We start from the raw sequence: 21,738 nt of genomic DNA on the forward strand, positions 1-21,738 counted from the left end.
TAGGCTACCAAGGGCGAATCTCCAGGATTTTTATTGGGGGGAGGGGGGGGGAGAGGAGTCCATAACTGGATAGTCAAAAAGCAAGGGATGTATAATATTTTTTCTCCACATTATTAGGGGGAGGGGAACTGCCCCCCTTGCCACCCCCAAACGACGCCCCTGGTTATTACTATCACTAATGATAAATAAATGAGCCTAACCTTAGGTTGCAAATTAAGATAGTATTTAGGACAATAGCCTAATGGAGAAAGGCACTATATATAGAAAAGAAAAAAAAATAGTGGCATCAATGCACGAAAACGACGGGGAGGAAAGAAAAAATATGGGGGGGGGGTGTATGACAATTTTTTTTAGTGAATTACACAAAAGAAATCAATGAAAATAACAAAAATGGCATTTTTCGAAATCTAACCAGGACAGGAGATGGGGAGAGCCTAGGGGGAGAAAATGCCTCTTCCCCTCCGCCCATTACCTCCCAATGTGTGCCACTGAGAAAAATAAAATAGTGAATCAACTTAGAGCCGAAAGTAAAGGCGAAGCTGCAGAGTAAATGAGCTTACGGACTATTCCAAAACTAAATTATGAGTTTGTATTTGTTTGTTGTTGTTTTTTTTAGATCAGTTCTAGCTTCAATTTAGTTATGCCTTTGATTGATTTAAATAAAAAACAAGTATTTTCAACTGAAAGTAAGGAGCAACATTAAAACTTGAAACGAACAAAAGTTATTACGGATATGAGGGTTTATATTTACGGATACGGATATATAGGCTTTCAGGAGTCGTTCTTAAAGAATTAAGACAGAATTCAAACTTTAGCGTAAAGAGCGAGGTGTTTTGGAGGAGTAACCCCCCTCATATACGTAACCATTTCTGTTCGTTTTTAAGTTTTAATGTTGCTCCTTACTTTCAGCTGGAAAAACTTGTTTTTTTTATTTAATTTCTGATTGTTGTTTAAATAATTCCAGGAAATCTGGCTACTCCTCCACGGAAAACTCCTTCCTCCGCAAGGATTTATTCTCTAGACAATTAAATCGGGATAAACATTTACCACGGGCGATTACTCTTAACATCTCCACGCGTAAAATTGAGTTGGCAATGAAAAAGCAAGACATAAGAAGAATTTCGTATAGGAAACTTCCTTCCCCATGGAAAATTATCACCGTGGAAAATACAACCAGTGAAAAATTCCCCTCCCCCACCCCGAAAAATGTATGCATAATTCCCAATAACAAATACTATATGTAAACAATGGGCAAATTTTATAACTTAAAGACCTTTCCCCAGGGGCTGTGGGAGGGTCATGATATCCCAAAAATTATAGTTATTCGTCCTTTCAACTGAGTTGAACAAAATGGCTATATTAAAATTTTGATCGGACAATTCTGAGAAAAAATTGGGGCGTGAGATGGGGCCTAGTTGCCCTCCAACTTTTTGGTCACTTAAAAAGGGCACTAGAACTTTTAACTTACGTTCAACTGATACCTCTCACAATATTCTATAATCACTGGGTCGATACAGTCACCCATGGGAAAAACAAACAAACAAACAAATAAACACGCATCCGTGATCTTTCTTCTGGAAAAATTACAAAATTCCACATTTTTTCAGACAGGCAGTTGAAACCTCTACAGTAAGGTTTTCTGATAAGCTGAATCTGATGGTGTGATTTTCATTAACATTATATGACTTTTAGGGGATGATTCCTCATTTTTTAAAATCAGGTAAATGTTCTCAGGCTCGTAACCTTTGATTGGTAGGATCAAACTTAGAGAAACTTATATATTTAAAATCAGCATAAAACTGCAATTCTTTTGATATATCTATTGGTATCAAAATTCTGCTTTTTAGAGTTTCAGTTACTATTGAGCCGGGTCGCTCCTTACTTACAGTTCGTTGTCCAGAACTGTTTAACAGGGAAAAAAAAAAAGGTGGTGAATTTCTTTGTGTCTTTGTTCCACTTTTATTTTAATATTTCTGGTAGTTTTCTGGTGTTTTAACCAGTTACAAGTTCTTGATTTCTTCCTTTAAAATTAGATAAAAAAAGAAGTTTTTTCAACTGAAAGTAAGAAGCAACATTAAAACTTAAAACGAACAGAAATTATTACGTATACGAGGGGTTCTCCCCTCCTCATTACCCCACTCTTTACGCGTTAAGTTTGAATATTGTTCCAATTATTTAAGAATGGCCCCCTGAATCACAAAGGGTTTAATTAGAATAAATAGCTCTTTTGAAAGCACTAAAACAAACTTTGGCGTAAAGAGCGAGGTATTGAAGAGGGGGAGAATCCCCTCATATACGTAATAATTTCAGTTCATTTTAAGTTTTAATGTTGCTCCTTACTTTCAGTTGAAAATGCTTGTTTTTTTATTTAATATCTGATCGTTTTTTAAATAATGCTGGGAAATCCAGCACCCCCTTCATGGAAAATTAGCTTTCCCCATGAAATATCTCTCCATGGATAAATCGTACAACGTAAACTTCTCCCCCTGAACCTCCCCCCCCCAACATAAAAATCCCCCCTAAAAACGTCTGTATACTTCCCAATAACCAATAAGATATGCAAACAATGGGCCGAGTTCACAACATGCAACTCTTTTCCCGGAGACTGTGGGGGATATTCCTCAAAGACATAGTTATTGAATTTTTTTACTATGCTGAACAAAATGTCTATCTCAAAATTTTGATCGGGTGACTTTGGGATAAAATGAGCGTGGGAGGGGGTCTAGTTGCCCTCCAATTTTTTTCGCTCACTTAAAAGGGGCAATAGGACTTTTAATTTTAGTTTGATTGAACCCTCTCGTAATATTCTAGGACCACTGGATCGATACGATCACCCCTGGGAAGAGAGAGAGAGAGAGAAAAAAAAAAAATAAACACGCATCCGTGATCTTTCTTCTGGCAAAAACACAAAATATTCCACATTTTTGCAGATAGGAGCTTGGAACCTCTACTGTAGGGTTCTCGGAAACCCTGGATCTGACGTTGTGATTTTCATTATGATTTTATGACTTTTAGGGATTGTTTCCCCCTTTTTTTCTAAAATAAAACAACTCTTCTCAGGCTCGTAACTTTTGATGGGTAAGACTAAACTTGATGAAACTTATATATTTGAAATCAGCACAAAAATTTAATTTTTTTGATGCATCTACTGGTATTAAAATTCCGTTTTTTAGAGGTTCGGTTACTATCGAGCCGGATCGCTCCTTACTTACAGTTCGTTATCACGAACCGTTTGATTCAGCATTGTTCTTTGTATCTTATGGTTTTCTATTTGGTTAAGGATTATTATTTTAAAATATGAACAATGATGGTGAGGGTATGATAAAACCTCATATAAGGTAATGTTTTACTTGGGGAAAGAGATGTAATTGTTCTTAGTAAGGATCAGTGTGTCCCCCATGTATTATGTCTTTCTGGCCTGATGGTACTGAGCTAACGACCATAAAAAAAATAAGGATAAGGCTCAGTCAATTATTTTCTTGAAGGAACTAAAGAGCTATTTTTAACTTACAACGAACACAAAATAGCTTCCATAGGATACCAATCTTAAAACGAATGGAAATCGCAATGAATGAAGAAATAAAACAGAAAAACAGGAATTACTTCGAATGAGTGTGGTGTTACTCCCCTTTTACATAAAGATGTATAGATTGTTATTTCTGCTTTGGGCAGAACAAAATATTTCTTGATCCTTTATATTTTTTTGTCTAAGTAAAAAAAAAGAAGCTAGCTAGCAGAAAAATTAACGGATATTTTTTTTTAATATAAATTATCGGTATTTATGTATTAGGTGGTACCCACGCGATTTATTGTGCTAAAGGAAACTAGTCAAACGGGTATCTGTCAATAGAGAAATGGATGGCAAAGTATCCTTGCGTTTACAGTATTAAACTGTTGTTTTTTGGGGTTTAGGGGGAAGGGAAAGGTACCTAGGTTAGGTTAGGCTATGCATTTAATATATGCTATTCTTTAGCCCCCCCCCGCCTAATGTGCACATAGATAGCCCAAATCTGTTTCTAAACTATTACGTTTTCATCATATTTTGTTTTATTTCATTAGAATTAACCAAACTTGGCTTCTCGCGTGGGTACCAGCTAATACATAAGCACCAAATTATCTTATGAAAAGCAATCATTTTATTGTATAAATACGGATGTCATTTTTATCAACATTTTCTTTCTTTTCAGCATGTTCCTTTTGAATAGAACTTATCTTAACAGCTTAACAACATTTCCAGAAGCATCGATTGTTAATATTCGAAGTCACCTATGATATTTCTTAATTAATAAGAAGGTCGAGCTTAAAACGAACAGAACTGTCCATTAATAAGAGTAAGGTTGCACCATACCTGAAAACCCTCCTAAGGATAATTTTTCATTTCTAATTTAAATGGACATAAAAAAAAACAGTTCAAAAACAATGATGATGTTTCAATGAAGAAATTATTGATCAAAAACATTCTTCACATCTAATTTGGCTTTACTATTTTAAAAGTGAACATGTTCTGTCAGGTTTACTTCAAGTGGCTTGGTGCTATAGTAATTTGTTGTAAGATGGTACTCTTCTATTAAAAAGACTCTTTTATATAGTGCTAGTTCCTTTATAATGAAATGAAACAAAATAGGATGAATATATAATAGTTTAGAAACACATTTGGGCTATATTTTTGCACATTTGGGGGTGGTGGGGGGCAAAGCACACCATATATTGAATACATGACCTAACCTAGGTACCTCCCCCCTCCTTAAGCCCCAAAAAACCGCAATTTAAATACAGTTCTTGCCTTTGTTTGTATCCCAGAAGGCATTGTAAACCTGTTTACATCCCTCGTCTCAGTCTGTTTCGTAACTGGTATGCATTGTCGTAGATAAAAGAGTCCGCTTAATAGAAGCGTACCGAAGAAATTATTATTCTTGTCACCATTCTTCTCCCTATTCCTTCCAAATGTACTAAGACACTAAATGGACAGTGGCGCCAATTAGGTGGGGGGGGGGGGGCTCCTAGATTTGGAAAAAATACTTTTTTAGGGTGGGATGTTGAAAATGTATTCCCCCCTCTGAAATTGAAGCCGTTGTGAATGGCTATTAGAGTTTGAATTCCTGGCAATGTACTTAGTTTTCACTATAAACGTAATGACAGTCAATCCCTATGGTGAGTTTTAGGGAGAGGCCAAGCTATTTATGTTAATTTTTGGTTGTTTTTAGTTTGACTTAAATGTTCATTGGAATTTCTGTTTGTCTTAGCCTCTTAGCTGTAATTTTTTGTTTCATGGTAATATTGCATAACGTGATTACTGCTCTTAATTATCTAAAGACTGAAAACACTCGCATTTTCCTGCATGTAGAAGTCTTCAAGGACTTGCAGACATTCCATAGTCATTCCATGTTTTTTTTTTTAGTTTGACTTAAATGTTCATTGGAATTTCTGTTTGTCTTAGGCAGGGGCGAATCTCCAGCGCTTATATTGGGGGGAAGAGGGTTCCATATCTGGATAGTCAAAGGGCATGGGATGTAAATATTTTTCTCTCCACATTATTGGGGGAATGGGCAACTGCCCCCCCCCCAAACGCCGCCCCTGGTCTTAGGTTTAATTTCTTTTTTCATGGTAATATCTGTTCGTATTAAATTTGATAATTTATTAGTAAAACAGGCTTAGAGAGCCGTTCCGGTAAGGATATCGAAAATTAAATTGTCAAGTTATTCTATAGACCTACTTTTTGTGGAAGACGCTAAGAATATAATTCGCTGGCAAAAAGAGCAGTTTATGGGCACGCACCTCCACCCACAAAATCAAGCAACTATATTTTTGCAAATGCTATTATTTATTATAATTGATAAAACCTAGTCTATTTGGTAAATTTTTACCAAATCCTATTATCGACTTACGAAAAAGTAAACATACCACTTGATGCCCTTTTTTATCCTTTTTCCAAATATAGTAATCTTATTTGTCGGAAATGAATTTCACCCCCACCCCCATTTATACCAATTCGGGGTATATATTTACACATTAGGGGGGTGGGGGTAAATTTTATTTCTGATATAAATGAGAGGTAAGATTGGAATTCTCCCCCCCCCCCCAACCCCCTAATGTTGAAATATTATACCCTGAATTCGTATATATAGGGGTGGGGGCTAAAATTCATTTCCGACAAAAATGATTATTATATTTGGAAATAGCATAAAAAAAGCTTCAAGTGGTATATTCACTTTATTCGTAAGTCAATAATATGATTTGGTAAAAATTTACCGCCTATTTAACTTTTGTTATTCCGATGTTAGTATTTTTCCCCCATAAAACCCTTTTTCCAATTCTCAGCCAATGTGTTGTTTTACCTGCTATTACTGCAAATGCCAAATAAAGATCTTTTTTTCTCCAAGTGTAATCTCTTGAGGCTCTTTACCTCCCTTGGACTGCATCATTGCACCCTGGGTTGACAAAGTTGACACTTACAGAGCTCTTATCACCTAATCAATCTATATCATTTTCTTTCTTTGGGGATACGAATGGATTCCCTGCCTTATAAACCGCTGGGATACTTTGTAATGTTGTTTGGGCCTCTGCTGAGCCTTCCCGAACCACTTAAAGAACCGCTAGGAGGGGCTTCAACCGCTGTGACAGCGCGTGTCACCTCCCTATGTGTTTACGTCCAGCCTCCTCGGAACACATTCTCTATTGGCTGTTTGATCAAGAATCTTCAAGTGGAACTTTTTATCTAGCCAATCAGGCAAAAGTAAGCTTTTGTGTTATTGACAGCAGGAGGACGGAATAGAGGTGGCTAACTGAGAAACCTGCTGAGCTACTATTATTCCTTCGTAGGGCGTCCTAGTGGTAGGATGACTGCTAGTTTAAGTGCAAGCGTGATGAATCCAAGTTTTATAAAGAGGGAAAGTCCTGCATCGGCTACAGCCCTGTTCGTACCAAACCAATTTAGTGCAGTGCCTAATTTCGGATTCCACCATGTTCCTAGTGCTTGTGCAACTGAGCAAAGTAGTGAAATGCTGAACCCTTTTGTGGATAATCATCTGAGATTGAATGATCAAAGTAATTTTCAGGGATATCACCACCCGCACCATGGGCAAATCCAGCAGCACCACCTTGGGTCCTATGCCGCAAGAGATTTTCTTTTTAGGAGAGATATGGGACTTGGAATGGGTCTTGAGGCCCATCACACTCATGCAGCTCAGCACCATCATATGTTTGACCCAAGCCATGCGGCTGCTGCAGCTCACCATGCCATGTTCACCGGATTCGACCATAATACAATGCGTCTCCCCATGGAAATGTACACAAGAGATGCATCAGGCTATGCTGCACAACAGTTTCATCAAATGGGCTCAATGGCCCCTATGGCCCATCCAGCCTCTGCCGGTGCTTTTCTCCGGTACATGAGAACCCCAATAAAGCAAGAATTACACTGCCTATGGGTTGACCCAGAACAACCAAGCCCAAAAAAGACTTGTGGTAAAACATTTGGCTCAATGCATGAAATAGTGACTCATATAACAGTTGAACACGTTGGTGGACCAGAATGTACAAATCACGCGTGCTTTTGGCAAGGGTGTGTGCGGAACGGGCGAGCCTTTAAAGCCAAGTATAAACTTGTAAACCACATACGAGTGCATACAGGTGAAAAACCGTTTCCCTGCCCATTCCCTGGATGTGGAAAAGTGTTTGCTAGATCCGAAAACTTAAAGATACACAAAAGGACACATACAGGTAAGATTTTTGTAGTTTTCAGCGATGTCTATTAGGCTATTTCTTGTGCATTAGATTAACCGTTATCAAATATATATATATATATATATATATATATATATATATATATATATATATATATATATATATATATATATATATATATATATATATATATATATATATATATATATATATATATAAATATATATATATATATATATATCAGTTTAGTTAACCTGAAAACTAAACTGATGCTGAGGCCAACTGACTCTAATTTATAATAATTCATTTTATTAATGAGAATTGAGTTTTAAATTCCGTGAATTTGTTCAAGCAAAAACTAGACTATTTTTTCTGATTTAAGAATGCTATCTGAAAGTTGGTTCAGCGACTTGGGAACTGACACTAGATTTCAGTTACTTTTTTGTCTTTTCGGTTTTGAAAGTGACTTTTAATTCCAAGCTCAGTTTTAACGTTATATCATTCGCTGTTGGCTAAAAGTATACCAGTATAGGAAACGTACGTGAAATGGATTAGGCCTACTAGTTAGGCTTATCTGCGTAATCCCGTGTTCTACATTGTGCCTGTTTAAGTTTGGTTGTTCCATAGACCAGCCTTATTTTAGTAAGCTAGGGGATGTACTATATATTAAACAGACGCAAAATGTATTTCTAAATGCCCAGATTGGCAACCACTTACAGTTTTCTTTATCTAATGATTGGCCTACTCCGTCGGTGCGTAAGTCGGAAGTTATATATGAACTCTGATCACCTTGACGTGACTGCATTTGAGATTGGTCAATATCTCAATAATACTTTATTTACAACTTATTATATAACCAGGAGAATTCAAGCATCAAAAATAGAAGAAAATGAATGAAGAAAATAAACATCCCCTGCGATAAAACTGCAAAAGAATCGTTGAAGGGATTACCGTTAGAATACTAATATATTTCTATGACATAAACAGGCTTTTACGCGAAATGGGTGGTTTTTTACCCGTCCTCCCTCAGAAAATTGTATAATTTCTTAAAGTTCCCATAAGAATAATTGTATTGAACAGCCAATAATTCATGTACAAAAACTTAGCGACACAACGATAGTAAAGTTAAACAAAATATATGCAAAATTGAGAGGTAATAAATATATAAAATTTAGCAGAATTAGGGAACATTTTGATATTTGACTTAAAGCTGAATAATAAAAGTATCGACGGTGAATGTATACTTCGGCAACCATGAAGTTAAAACAAAAAATACAACATATATTGGTCCGTCTGTTTTTATGTTTTTGAAGTATGTATCCCCGTCAAAATAGCGTTTTCATAGATACATTGGCATATAGTTAACTGTGTTTAATTCATAAATATGCCTTTAGATATTAGAAAACGTCCTTATCTTTAAAAAGCCTTTTGGACTTTAACAACCGTTTAGTTTCCGTACAGACTACAGTCAAGACCAGGTATGGAAAAAGTTCGGAAGCTGCCAGTAGCGAAATCACAAAAGCTGCTACCATTTGAGCAGCCAAAGTTATGGTTTGACAACCTTTTACTAGCAAAAAGTACTTTTTTTTTATGCAAAAATGATCTATTCAAACAATATCTGCCCACCAATCTAGAAACTATCAACCAGTATTGCAGCTACGCTACCCCACTTTTTGTACAGCTGGTGAAGGCCGTATTCACGAGGGGGGTGGGCTTACGGGGCTTAACCCCCCTTGAAATCTTTCTTCGAATCCTAAAAAATAACAAAAATGTATCTAACTACTTTTGGTGCGTTTTGTAAACTGTTTTTTCGTAAAACCCCTCCCGAGCAAAATACCCCCAACTTTGCTATGCAAAATTGGAACAAGTTTTTAGAATTAACTTGCTTAATATCAATAAAATCTGATTTAAATGAGATAGTTCTTCCGATTAAATCGCGCCTTGTTCAGCGAAAAATGCTCATTGGAGTAATCAGCGGAATCTTAATCTGTCATGGCAGATTGACATGGATATGCTAGTTTAGCTAGCACATAAAGATTAGCTAGCATATTAGGCAGTGAGCATATACGGTACTGTTCTATTAACCGGACTCTTTTAAATAGTGCTAGTTTGGTTAATGCTATTGAAATAAAATAGGATGACTATGTAATAGTTTAGAAACAACTTTGGGCTATATATTTGCACATTAGGGGGGGGGGCAAAGAATAGCATATATTAAATACATAACCTAATTTGACCTAGGTACCTCCCCCCACCCCCCCAAACCCCAAAAAAAAAAAATTTAAATATCGTATACGCAATTAAAACCACGCTATACATTGTATTTCTCTATAGCGGTGTCTTGTATCATCCCGTTGAAAAACGGGTTTTTCAGCCGTCTCGAGTTTGAGATATAAAAAGAGTCCGGTTAATGCACCGGTTAAAGTCCGGTTAATGCACCGGTTAGTGCGGTTAATGCACCGGTAAATGCACCGGTTAGTCCGGTTAAAGAACAGCACCAAATATACCTTTTAGTCACTAAATCAAAGCCCAAACGTATCCCAAATGTAGCGATTTCAGAGTCGAATGTTGATTTGGAATAATTTACTATAATCATGGATATTCTTCTTAATTCATTCATGAATGATATCGTTAAATCATAATTTATTAATGAATTAAGAAGATATTAATCTATGATTATGAAAAATTATCCTGAATTTCTTTTTCTTCCTCATTCTGTTCGTTTTAATAATTAAAAACTCTGTTGATGAATTAGTATGAGTGGTATAAACTACTAAAATGACTATATGACTTTCAGGAATTCCTGAGTAAGATACAGGAAGACAAAATTGTTTTGTAAATTATTTCCGCTAGACTGGAAAGAACAGTTTTTAAATCAGACCGTTTTTTTACGGTAGTATACCTTTGCGAAGTTTTGGCCTATGCTCCTCATGTCATTGCGGAGTTAGATGTTAAGACCACAGACCTTATTCACCCTCCGCTATTTATGTGGAGGTAACACTTCCATATATCCACCCAAATGTTACCCTTTTTAGTTACATAGCTACAAAACATAGCGAATAGCTACAAATTTTAACCTAGACTACGTTCTTTTTCATCTATTACATAACTCAATTAAAAAAAATGATTGAAAGTATTGAACGCTAGAAATCCAGTTGCTAAGTAATAATCATCTGTGTGTATTCTGTGAATGTTTGAATGGTCCGTTCCAGCATGTTTCTTTTTTACGCTTTTCTTCTAGTCTCTATTTTGGTAAGTTGCTATGACAATTAGAGCAAGTAATCGATTTTTTAATTTACTTAGTACATTATCTTAACGATTAAACATCAAAGTTAGTCCTTCTAAATACTTCAAAATGAGGAGAAGGTTTGAAATTATCTTTTAGGGATCCGTGGAACGGCGTTCTTTAATTCAGCTTTCTGTTATCTAAATCCAGTAGTTTATTGATTCGCCTATACTTAAACTACTTAAAGAAGATAATCTTTCTATTTGCATTTACTCATAAAGCTCTTCCTTAAAAGTTGCGTTTAGTTCAAACCAACTATATTAACGCATTCATAGATCTAGCCCGGCAATTATATCTATCTAGCCCGGCAATATATATCTAGCCCGGCAATATTTATCTAGCCCGGCAATATATCTATTTTGTTGCAGTAATCCTGCACTCTTCCTCCTTTCAGATGTCTTGTTTTGTAAATAGAAAGGTTTGATTGCAACTTGTCTATTAAAATTATATGTACAATTGATGTATTTTTCTTTTAATAAGCTGACGGGCTTTATGCTATAACTTGCCCTTTTCAGCCCCTGAAGCTTATTCAGCCGAACTTTGTATGCCCTGGGCTTATCTCAATTACTTTTTTCTTGGAGCAATGGCTCTGGCTCCAAATTTGACATCCCCTTTTTGATTCAGCGCAACCCTTAGTGAATTATTTTTTTACACTAGCAATTCATCACGACAACAGTTTTGGTTAGATCGTTTGAACTTCATTTGTGTTTTTTTTTTCTAATGTTTATTTTTACTTTTAATTATACATTTATTCCTTAAAAAACTTCCTACTCATGTGTTGCTTTAGCCTTATAACTGTGAAACAGAAATAATATTTAAGGACATTTAGTTAGAAGAATGCTGTTCAACACCTAAAGATCCTCATGAAAACCGTATAAATTTGACTTTCGTCTAAATAAATACCGGCCTTCGCCTTCTTTCATACCTTGTAAGAAAAAATGTTTTAAAATTAGTACTGACAGCCGTAACAATCTGCTGAACAGACAGAACTTAAAATGTAAAAGGCGTTTGACACAATTCCTGAAGAATGGAAATGTTCAGCTTTTGTTACTAGTGTTTTTTTTATTTCACACCTCTTATCTGTTATTTGATTTCCTAAACGGTTTGGGAAATAGGTATTTACGAGACACCTTTTGTATGAGAGCAAAGTATGTTTGCAGAAACAATGGTTAAAAAAGAACATTTCCAAAATTTTGAGGACAAAATACTCATAGATTTTGCCGGTGGGTTGTATAAATACTGAATTTATTATAGATTGGTTGTTGCAGCATATAGGTAGTCTACAGAATTCGTTACGGATGACATAAATTCTGCAGTTGTATCTGCGTGTTCAGTATTTTGCGACGTTAAAATTGTGATTAATTTAGATATACTTGCTGAAAATCCCTGGCTGGACTTGAAGCTAAGAGAAAATCCCTCAAAATTGCGGGACGCACTCGAATTACACAAAATGTTCCAGGGATTTTGGCGGGACTCTGTTTTTTTATCATTTCCGTCTCCCCGTTCAATGAGACAGATTGTTTCAGAGATTTCAGATAGAATAAAACTACTAAATGGCGTCTGATAATAGTTCAAACACCCGATAACATCTTTTCTGTCACTATCCATAGATGCTGGTTGACGCTAATCAAGCCTGTGGGAATTCAAGCGAGGTCAAGATACGTTTCAGCCTTGTGTAAACTCCTGTGTCAACTTAAGGCTTTCTTGACGAGAGACACAAGGGAAAAGACCGGATATATGTATTTCCTTAGTTTTCAGGTCAAACGAGGGTGTGTGAGATTTCCGTTAATAAGACAAATCTAAGTTTTTGCTCATTTTGACTAGTGAAAGTTGTCAATCAAATCGGAAAAGATTCTTACTTAGTAAATATGGTGTCAATCTAAATTTCAAATAGCTTTTGACTTCCTGTATTTTTGATATAAGAATAAATGACAGGACATTTAAGGGTTTCTTTTGTCTGCACTCTTATTTTAGAAATGAAAAACCCGAGCCGAGAAATTTTTCAGCTAGTTCTCAGGTTTTTGTCCTAAGCCACTTCGCGAAGAATACGCCTGCTGTCTGAAAGAAGCAAGATCTACTGTAAAAACTATTTATGTCGCACACTCAGGTGGAATTTCCATTTTCTTGATGTCTTTTGTTTATTAAGGTTGAGTCTTACTTAATTTCCGGCCTATCTGGTGAGAAATGTAATATTTAGCCTAAACTGCACATGACTATGTCAATGTAAACTTAGAACCAAAGATATTAAGCCAATTATAATGGTTGATGGCTACCACTGATCTCGATGTAGCCTACAGATATATATAATAATAATCTGTATTTAAAAGCCAACTAAAGCCATATACAAAAAAACATACTAAAGAAAAATTACACTTCATTTGACATCCTTCCCATCAATACAAAATTTCCTACTGCCACAATATAACGGGGAGTCCTAGACCTCATTAACTCACAAAGCAGCCTATCTTCCCCCTCCTCGATATTTAATCCCCTTAAATGAGATAGTTGCTTACACCGGAGGAGGAAATGGCCCAACCCATAATCATTTTCCCCACATCTCAAGCAACTACACCCGGCCTCCGGACCTTCCCTCTTTTTCCTTGCAACTTTAGTATAAATTGGAAGACAATTTGCTCGAATCTGAATCCAAATCCTCAAATACTTAATGGGCAATCCCAGCTTGAAATAAAACTCATGACCAAAATTCTCTTTTACTTCTCTATACAAAGCAAGACTCTGGAGATTTGTCCACAGCTGCTTGCCATAGCTGCACTTCTTGGTCTTCAAGTTTTGAACTAAATTCCTTGAAGAACTTTTCATGATCCTCTGGCCCTTTTCCCTTATCCCACGAACTTGAAAATCCATTCTCATCTAATATCCTTTTGATTTGTGCTGTCTATGATGTTTTGTTACACTGAAGGAGAAGATCTTCATATGCTGCTCGGGCGAGTCTAGTCTTGGGAAGTTCTAGAAGTCTTAACCAAAATTTGATGATTTGGGTATATCTTTTCAATTTCAGGTTAAATATACCAAGAAGATCACCTTTTAAAACTAACTTATGTGTTGTATTGTGTACGCCAAAAACTCGTTTATAATATTGAAGTTGAAGGGTTTCTAGTTGCTTTGCCGGCTGATACCCCCATATTTCTGATCCGTAATGTAAGATAGGCATAATTTTAGTATTAAATATATGTTTGTGGAGGCGTAGTTCACTTATTTCTGCTCTTAGTGTGCTTCTGTATATACCAAATAATGCATTTCTTCCTTTCTGTGCCATTGTTGTAATATGACTCGTCCATTTTCCATTTTGACAAAGGATGAAACCTAAGTATTTGGCCTTTTCCACCACTTCCAGCATTTTTCCGTTCAAAAAAAAATGTGGTGCTGATTCCAAGGGTTTTTTGCTAAAAATCATGACTTGGGATTTGGATATATATATATATATATATATATATATATATATATATATATATATATATATATATATATATATATATATATATATATATATATATATATAAACATATACTTAAAATCCATATTTATATGTATGCACAAACTAGTGTTGTTCTGCCAAAATTGCTGTTTGGTTAGAGCAACCGTGGTCTAAGTAACAACGTAAAATGACAAAAATAAAATAAAATTTTTCCATCTATTATGCGACAAAAATGATTTTTTGATATGAATGAAATCGAGTAACAATTCGATCCCAGTATGTTCATCCTTAATAGAATAAACCCAAAGGTGTAACTTGTATTCCGATTAAAGGCCCCACAACTACTGACTTCATCTTTAAGAATCAAGCCACCAAGAGAGTTGACTGAAACCATGCAGCCATCTACGGGGAATTAATTTTAAGCATTTTTTGTATCATCAGTGTCGACAGATTGATGCTCTTGTGATAAGCTAAGAGTATTTTTTTTGCTCTGAAAGCCAGCTTCTAGCCAGGCCCCCCCCCCCCTGTGTATGCACTTACCATGAGAACAAAACAAACATGTAAGTATTCAACTTATCCTGATTACCAGATGGAGCACACGCCTGGGAAAAAAACTTGAAGATATTTCTCGCAGTGTCTCAAGATAAAAAATTTATAATGTAAGAAATAAATTTAAATTAATTGTTTAAAAAGAAAATGAGTTTCAATATGCCTTTTTGTAATAGATGTAATATAACAACTGAGTTGAACTTCTTTATTCCTAAAAGTTGATTAAAAAAAAAAAAAAATTTGAAAGATTCTTTATTGCCGCGTTAAAAAGCCTTTATTTGAAGGCTAGGGTACTTTCAAAATCTAGAATCTCGTTCATTCAACGTGGCTCTATGTGAGTGTAAACGAGCCTTAGACATCTGGGAATGGTTTAAGTCAATCCATAGAGAACAAATTTGTCTTAACCTAGGGTGAAATGTAATTCCCTAGAATCCAAAGAGCAATTAAGTATTTCCAAAGATGACTGGAAGATTCAAATGACAGGAAATTGCCAGTTGGGTGTCCAGTCTGTTTATTGAGGGTGCTAAACCCGGGTTGCTCCCATTCTATTGATGACAAGGGGGTGGATATTGACATTAGAACACGAGATTCAGGAAGGAAGAAAGAGAAATGATTACGCGTATTCCTTAGGTTCGATGAGAGACATGTCTTTGAATGAACAGGTTTGTTTTATTACCCTTAATTCGGGAAAAATAATAGATAGATAATGAGCAACAGAAAAAAAAACTGGATTCTTTAGTTATCCAAAAGTATCACAGAGTTCAAAATGTAAGCTCGAGCTATGAAAAGTGGAGTTTGCAACAACAAAAACACAATCGTTGTGAGCACGTCCGCTGAAAAAGGGGGCATCTAGAGTAGACGTGTACGCAGTGGATTCTTTCAGGAAATGGGAATGTGGCACAACCTTGAAAATTTACTAATCAGATGATAAATATATGGGATAATAGAGAAAAGCGCATCAGTTTTGCGTGTCAGGGGGAAGGGGCGCGGGGGTTTCACGTTTCCTGATTTGCAGGTTTCTCAGATGTAACCAGATGGTATTTTTTGAGAAGGCGGTGGATGCAAATTTTGGTTTTGCGTACGATTATGGCTTCAAATTGAGAGACGGCCGTAGCAAGGAGATGCATATTCCCTCTGGTGCAGCATTTTTTATGGGCGTCATTTAGATAATATATAGGTGTATGTCAAATGTCTAAGATATATAGGCCCACTTTCGGTGGTAAGGAGAGGTATGAATTGTCTCTGGGTGCTGGAAAACGTACCTACGTCTTTGGAAAAAGGTGTGAACTAACATTATATTCTGCACAAAATTGCCTAGATAGATCACACTTTCTCAAAACTGGCTTTTTTTCGCCTTTTGCAGCAATTAAGTAAAAAAAATCTAACTTTTTAACTGAAAGTAAGGAAAAACATAGAAACGTAAAATGAACAGAAATTATTCCGGGCCACTCCTTCCTCAACTCTTGCTCTTTACTCTAAAGTCTTGAAGCTTTATAAGGACTTCTGATTTAGATTCAGCTACCCTTTTGTTTGAGCAGTCTTTCTCAAAGAAATGTGACAAAAAGTCAAGTTTCAGCGTAAAGAGTAAGGGTTGAGGAAGGGCAAACCTCACTTATGTACGGAATAAAATCTGTCTGTTTTAAGTTTTAATATCGTTCCTTAATTTAAGTTATAATTTTTTTTTTTTTTTTTTTTCGACTGTCTTTCAAACGAATTCAGGAAATTCCCTTCCCTTCCCCATAAGCGTAATATTTCTCCTGTAAAACTCTCCCGCCCCCGAACCCTATGTCCAGCGAAATTTCTCCAATATATACCCCCCCCAAAAAAATATCTGCATATTTCCATATAACAAACAACTATACGTGAACGATGGGCAAATTGCGTAACTTAAAGACCTTTTCCCAAGGATTATGAGGGTCATAGTCATCCCTAAAGGCATAATTATTGGACCTTTCGACTATGCAGAATCAAATGGGTATCTCAAAATTTTGATGGGGTACCTTTGGGGGAAAAAGGAGCGCGCGAGGAGGCTAGTTGACCTCCAATCTTTTTGGTCACTTAAATAGGACGTTAGAACTTTTTATTTCTGTTCAAATGTGCCCTCTCCCGATCCTTAGGAGCATTGGTTCGATACAATAATCCCCAAGAAAAAGAAAAAAGACAACAAGTAAACACGCGTCCGTGATCTTTCTTCGGGCAAAATAAAAATCCTCAATCTTGTATATAGGAGCTTGAAACCTCTGCCATTGGTTTCTCTGATGTGCTGAATCTGATAGAGTAATTTCTATCAGATCGTTTGACATTTTGAAAGTGTTTCTCTCATTTTTTGAAAATCAGGGAAATTTTCTCAGGCCCATAACTTTTGATGGGTATTATTAAACTTAATGAGTTTTATATGTCTGGAACGAGCGTAAAAAACTAGTTCTGTTGATAATTTTTTTAGAATTTCGGTTACTATTGGACCGAGTTTGTTTCCGCGTTCGTTACCACGAATCGTTTGAAATGGATTTTTGTTTTGAATCTGAACAGGACATGTAAATTTTACCTTCAATTTAGTAACCAAAATTACTTCAAAGGAAAGTGTTCAACTGATTAAACGTAAAAATGGTTTTTGTATTGAACCAATAGCATTAATCCAAAAAGATGATAGAATCAATTTATGACCCTGGCGCCATTTTTTAATGCTACCTGAACAAAACTTATTATGCGATAATAGCTTCGAGGCAAATTTTTAATTCAGCCTATCTTATGTATTGAATTGGTAGTCTACCATAATATACCAATTTCAGTACACCCAATTTGTTTTCAAACCGAGCATAATTTTACATATAGTTCTTAACCACGAAATGTTTCCCGGCTCTCTTTTGCTTTAACCTATAAAAATGGCCGTTTTCAACTAAGTTAGATGGACTAATAAAAAAGGTGCTTATTATAATGCTGATGATGATTATAGTTAAAGCTGGAAGATTGCCCGGCTGGAGCAAAACACATGTAAACGACAACGTTTTCAGTTGGGTCAAAATTATCTCTCATAGAAACAACAAAATGCTTAAGAAAGAGTCAGTTATTAGAAAGAAGAAAATTCGAGAGCACAGCTGACCAGCTTTCGTAAAAAAAGTAGGCCACTGATTAAATAAAAAAAATATTAATTTCAAATAAATTATGAATTAATTTGTTTGTTTTCTACCGTTACTTTGCCATGTTTGAAATAACAAGAAATAGTCTTTGGTTTTACATCTATAAAGGGTACTTGTTTAGTATCCGGGCAACACGTAATAAGTGAAGTTTGGTTAATGCTAATGAAATAAAACAAAGTATGATACAAATATAATAGTTTAGAAACAAATGTGGGCTATATATTCTCATATTAGGGGGGGGGGGGGTTAAAGCATAGCACATATTAAATACGTAACCTAACCTAGGTACCTTTTTTTGCCCCTTTAACCCCAAAAAACTAAAGTTTAAATCTTTTTCACGGAGTGAGCAATACCTTACTAGGCAGCGGAAACCTGTTTTTCATATAGCATCTTTGGGATTGTATATGCGGTTCTTCTCGCGTGTTCCCCGGATTCTAAACAAGCACCATAAAGCGTTAATTTTCTCTCTTAGAACAGTTTCTTGTTTATTTATTTCTGTTCGAGTAATAAATATTCCTTTGATTTGGGAGAAAGGGGTATTATTCAGCTTCAGGGTGGTTAATCCAGAAAGGAACTTTGAAAATGTTTTCTTTTTCCTGCAGTGGACGAAATTCCTTTTACGTTTATTTATGTTATCTTGATTGCTACAATGAAATATAATTTTTGTTTTTTATTAAATCATTCTGTTGTTCAGTAAAATTTGTCAGGTTAGTCGGTATCGGAATTTAAGTTTTATATCTGGCACTGTTCCCTTTTCTAAAAACTCGATCAGATCGCATATCTAGTTTTTGGAATTTGTACTTCTTTTATTCTTCTTGGGAAATGCGTGCGAAGAAGACATTTCAAAGCATCTGTATAAAATACATCAATAAAATTTACACGATCATTTGTCTTTCGGGGCACATATATCTGACAGTGTCATCTTGCAATGTAGAATCAAAACACCATTGACAATCTGACTCGGGACACATCTGCGAAAATATATCGCAGGGTTTCACTTAATTACAAACTGGAACAATGACAGGGGGGTTTCAAGGGGACGATTCATTGTAATTAGCTGTTGGACAATTGTGTTGAGTGCCAGGGCAGTTTGAAGAATATAAAATATTTTGAATTGATGAATTTGGTGATCAATAAGAGGAAGGGCAATGTTCTATTTAATATAATTTGATGGCAAAAGAAATGGGCGTGCCAAGAACCCAAATTCCATATGAATTTTTGGATCTTAGGGTTTTATCTATATTTACCCCCCCCCCCCCTCCTGGAAGACAATACGCTGAAACTAACATCCCTTACATTTGAATAGTCTGCATCCTCTTCTTTCTGTTACAATTTATCTACATAAACGAAAAGAAATGACTCTCTGAGACATTTTTATGATTGTATTATTTGGTATTGATTGTTCGCCTTTTTTATGCGTCGTGAATGTGTAATAAAAGGAGAAAGAAAGAAATGTATTATCCCCTTTAGGCATTTCCATATTATTGTTTCCTGGACGCAGTTTCTTTTTAAACCCGGATCAGTTTATGAATAATACAAGCCATTTTATAGAAGAGCCCTTTTCTTCCCCAAATCCTCGAAAAGCCTCAACAAGTCGCCTCTGTAATCCCCTTTCAAAATCCTTGTTTTCGCACCCACAAACTTATTCAAAGTTGAAGTCGGATTAGATTAGTTTCCACTACATTGAAGTATAAAAGATGAGGCGAAGAGTTTCTGGTCAAATATCAAGGTAGATTAAGCTACTGTGAATTAAAGATATGTGTAGCGGAAAGCTTTGAGCTGTATACACGTGAGGAGGTTGATGTAAGGAATGTGGTGGAGTGCTTCTTATATTCAAGTAGGAATTCAATCTTGACAAATTGTTCTGCCCTCTTGAAAAATAATAATAGGGAGTCGTCTTCTGATACAATTATCGTTAATGTGAATAAAGATATAAGCAATAAATGAGAGTTTTACGTTTTCCCTGCGAGGGGGCAAACCAGCCAATTTTTCCAGAGGGTGCCGATTTAAAAAAAAAATGATACAAAAAAATTTGTATTATATATTCTTTCGGTACTTATCGGTTAGCTGGAACACACGCAAGAAGGGAAGTTTGGTTAATGATAATGAAATAAAACAAAATATGATGAAAATATAAATTTAGAAACAAATTTGGGATATTTATTTGCACATTGGGGAGGGGGTGGGGGTAAATCATAGCCTATATTAAATACGTAACCTAACACAGGTACCTTTTTTGCCCCTTCAACCCAAAAAAACTAAAGTTTAAATATTTTTCATGGAGTGAGCAATACCACACTAGGCAGAGGAAACCTGTCTTTCATTAGGATCTTTGAGATTCTATATGCGGTTCTTGTCATGAGATTCTATATTATGTTTTAGAGGTAGGCTAATTACTTGGCAAGAAAAAAAAAATCAAAACATTAGTTATGTAATTAAAAAAAAAAAAATTGCGGAAATATTTTGAGTGCAATATAAAACATTTACATGTGCACACGTACTTACAGAGAAAGGGTGATGTGTCCCTAATAATAATATCTGTCCAGGGAACCCCCTCCACTTAAGAGCATATCAGTAATTACTCTATTTACAACATAGCCCTAAACAGGTTATTAAAAAGGAACGTGAATTAAATGAAAACAAAAATAGTTTTAAATGACAGTAAAGAGGGATATTCAAGCTCAAAGTCTGTAGAAACTATACATTATATGAAGGGTGTCGCTGCCATCCCTTTTAACCATGTGCTTTCTATGCTAGCATATGAATTTGTATAAATCTCATGAATGAATTATCTAACTTAGAAATAAAAGGTGAAAGAAAATCAATGGTAGAGCCTCGTCAATATAAGAGGTTATTTATACGCATTTGGTTAAAAAAGAATAAAAGAGACAGATTTCTTCTCCTGCAATTTTGGAAAAAATTATAAGAAGTGTAATTTCTATCATGCATAGACTGTGAAAAGATCCGCTCTACAGTCCAGGCCCCCTTATGAAACGATTTCTGGCTGCGTCTTTGTTGTCGTTTGAAAACGCAAGGCATGCTGTAAGATTGACTTGAATTTCTTTTACTTTTATTCTTTGTCTGATTTCCATATCGTCATACAAAAATCGAGTTAATCCTGTATTTATTTCTTTGTATGTTTTCCGCTAAAAACATATAATTTCCTGATATTTTCCTACGATTGTATTTTCGAATATACACTTGGCTTACTCTCTGCTTCTCTCGCGTCATTGACCTTGGCAAGTAACATGACCTTTGTCCCCATGACTTGATACCGTTATCATAAACTTTAACTGTTTGGCTGTCCACGAATTCTTGCTTGCAGCCCTGTTTCTCGCGTTCAAACCTTAAATGGCGTTGTACTATTTTTGGGGAAGGGGATCGGGCCTGGGCACTTCAGCAGGTAGTTTTTTTTGGGCCAGTTAGTATAATGAAAATGGGTCAAATTCTCCCAAAAAAGGAAAAATACAAACCATTAACCAGGTTTATAGGACTTCAGTGTACCTTCTTCTTCTGTTAAGATTTTATTATTTGATTTTGGGCTACTTCTATATCTCAGAATTGAAGCTCGGAGAACGTTCATTTTATCGCTACAGTTTGGATTAAATATTTGAAATTAAGGAACTGAAATAAACCACTCCTTGAAA

General features: G+C 35.6%; 1 protein-coding gene across 1 annotated transcript in view; it reads left to right on the plus strand.

Annotated features, from left to right (window-relative positions):
• The first annotated feature begins 6,836 nt into the window (after nt 1–6,836).
• opa (Zic family member odd paired) overlaps nt 6,837–21,738 on the plus strand; it is a 48,392-nt gene continuing 33,490 nt past the window's right edge. Inside the window, exon 1 of the mRNA XM_089103951.1 lies at nt 6,837–7,719. Within this exon, the coding sequence (XP_088960077.1) occupies nt 6,837–7,719 (883 nt within the window). The remainder of the gene's footprint in view (nt 7,720–21,738) is intronic.

This window comes from Artemia sp. Qi Xiang Cuo, chromosome 18 (assembly GCF_049724085.1).
Source record: "Artemia sp. Qi Xiang Cuo chromosome 18, ASM4972408v1, whole genome shotgun sequence".
NCBI classification, from domain to species: Eukaryota; Metazoa; Arthropoda; class Branchiopoda; order Anostraca; family Artemiidae; genus Artemia; species Artemia sp. Qi Xiang Cuo.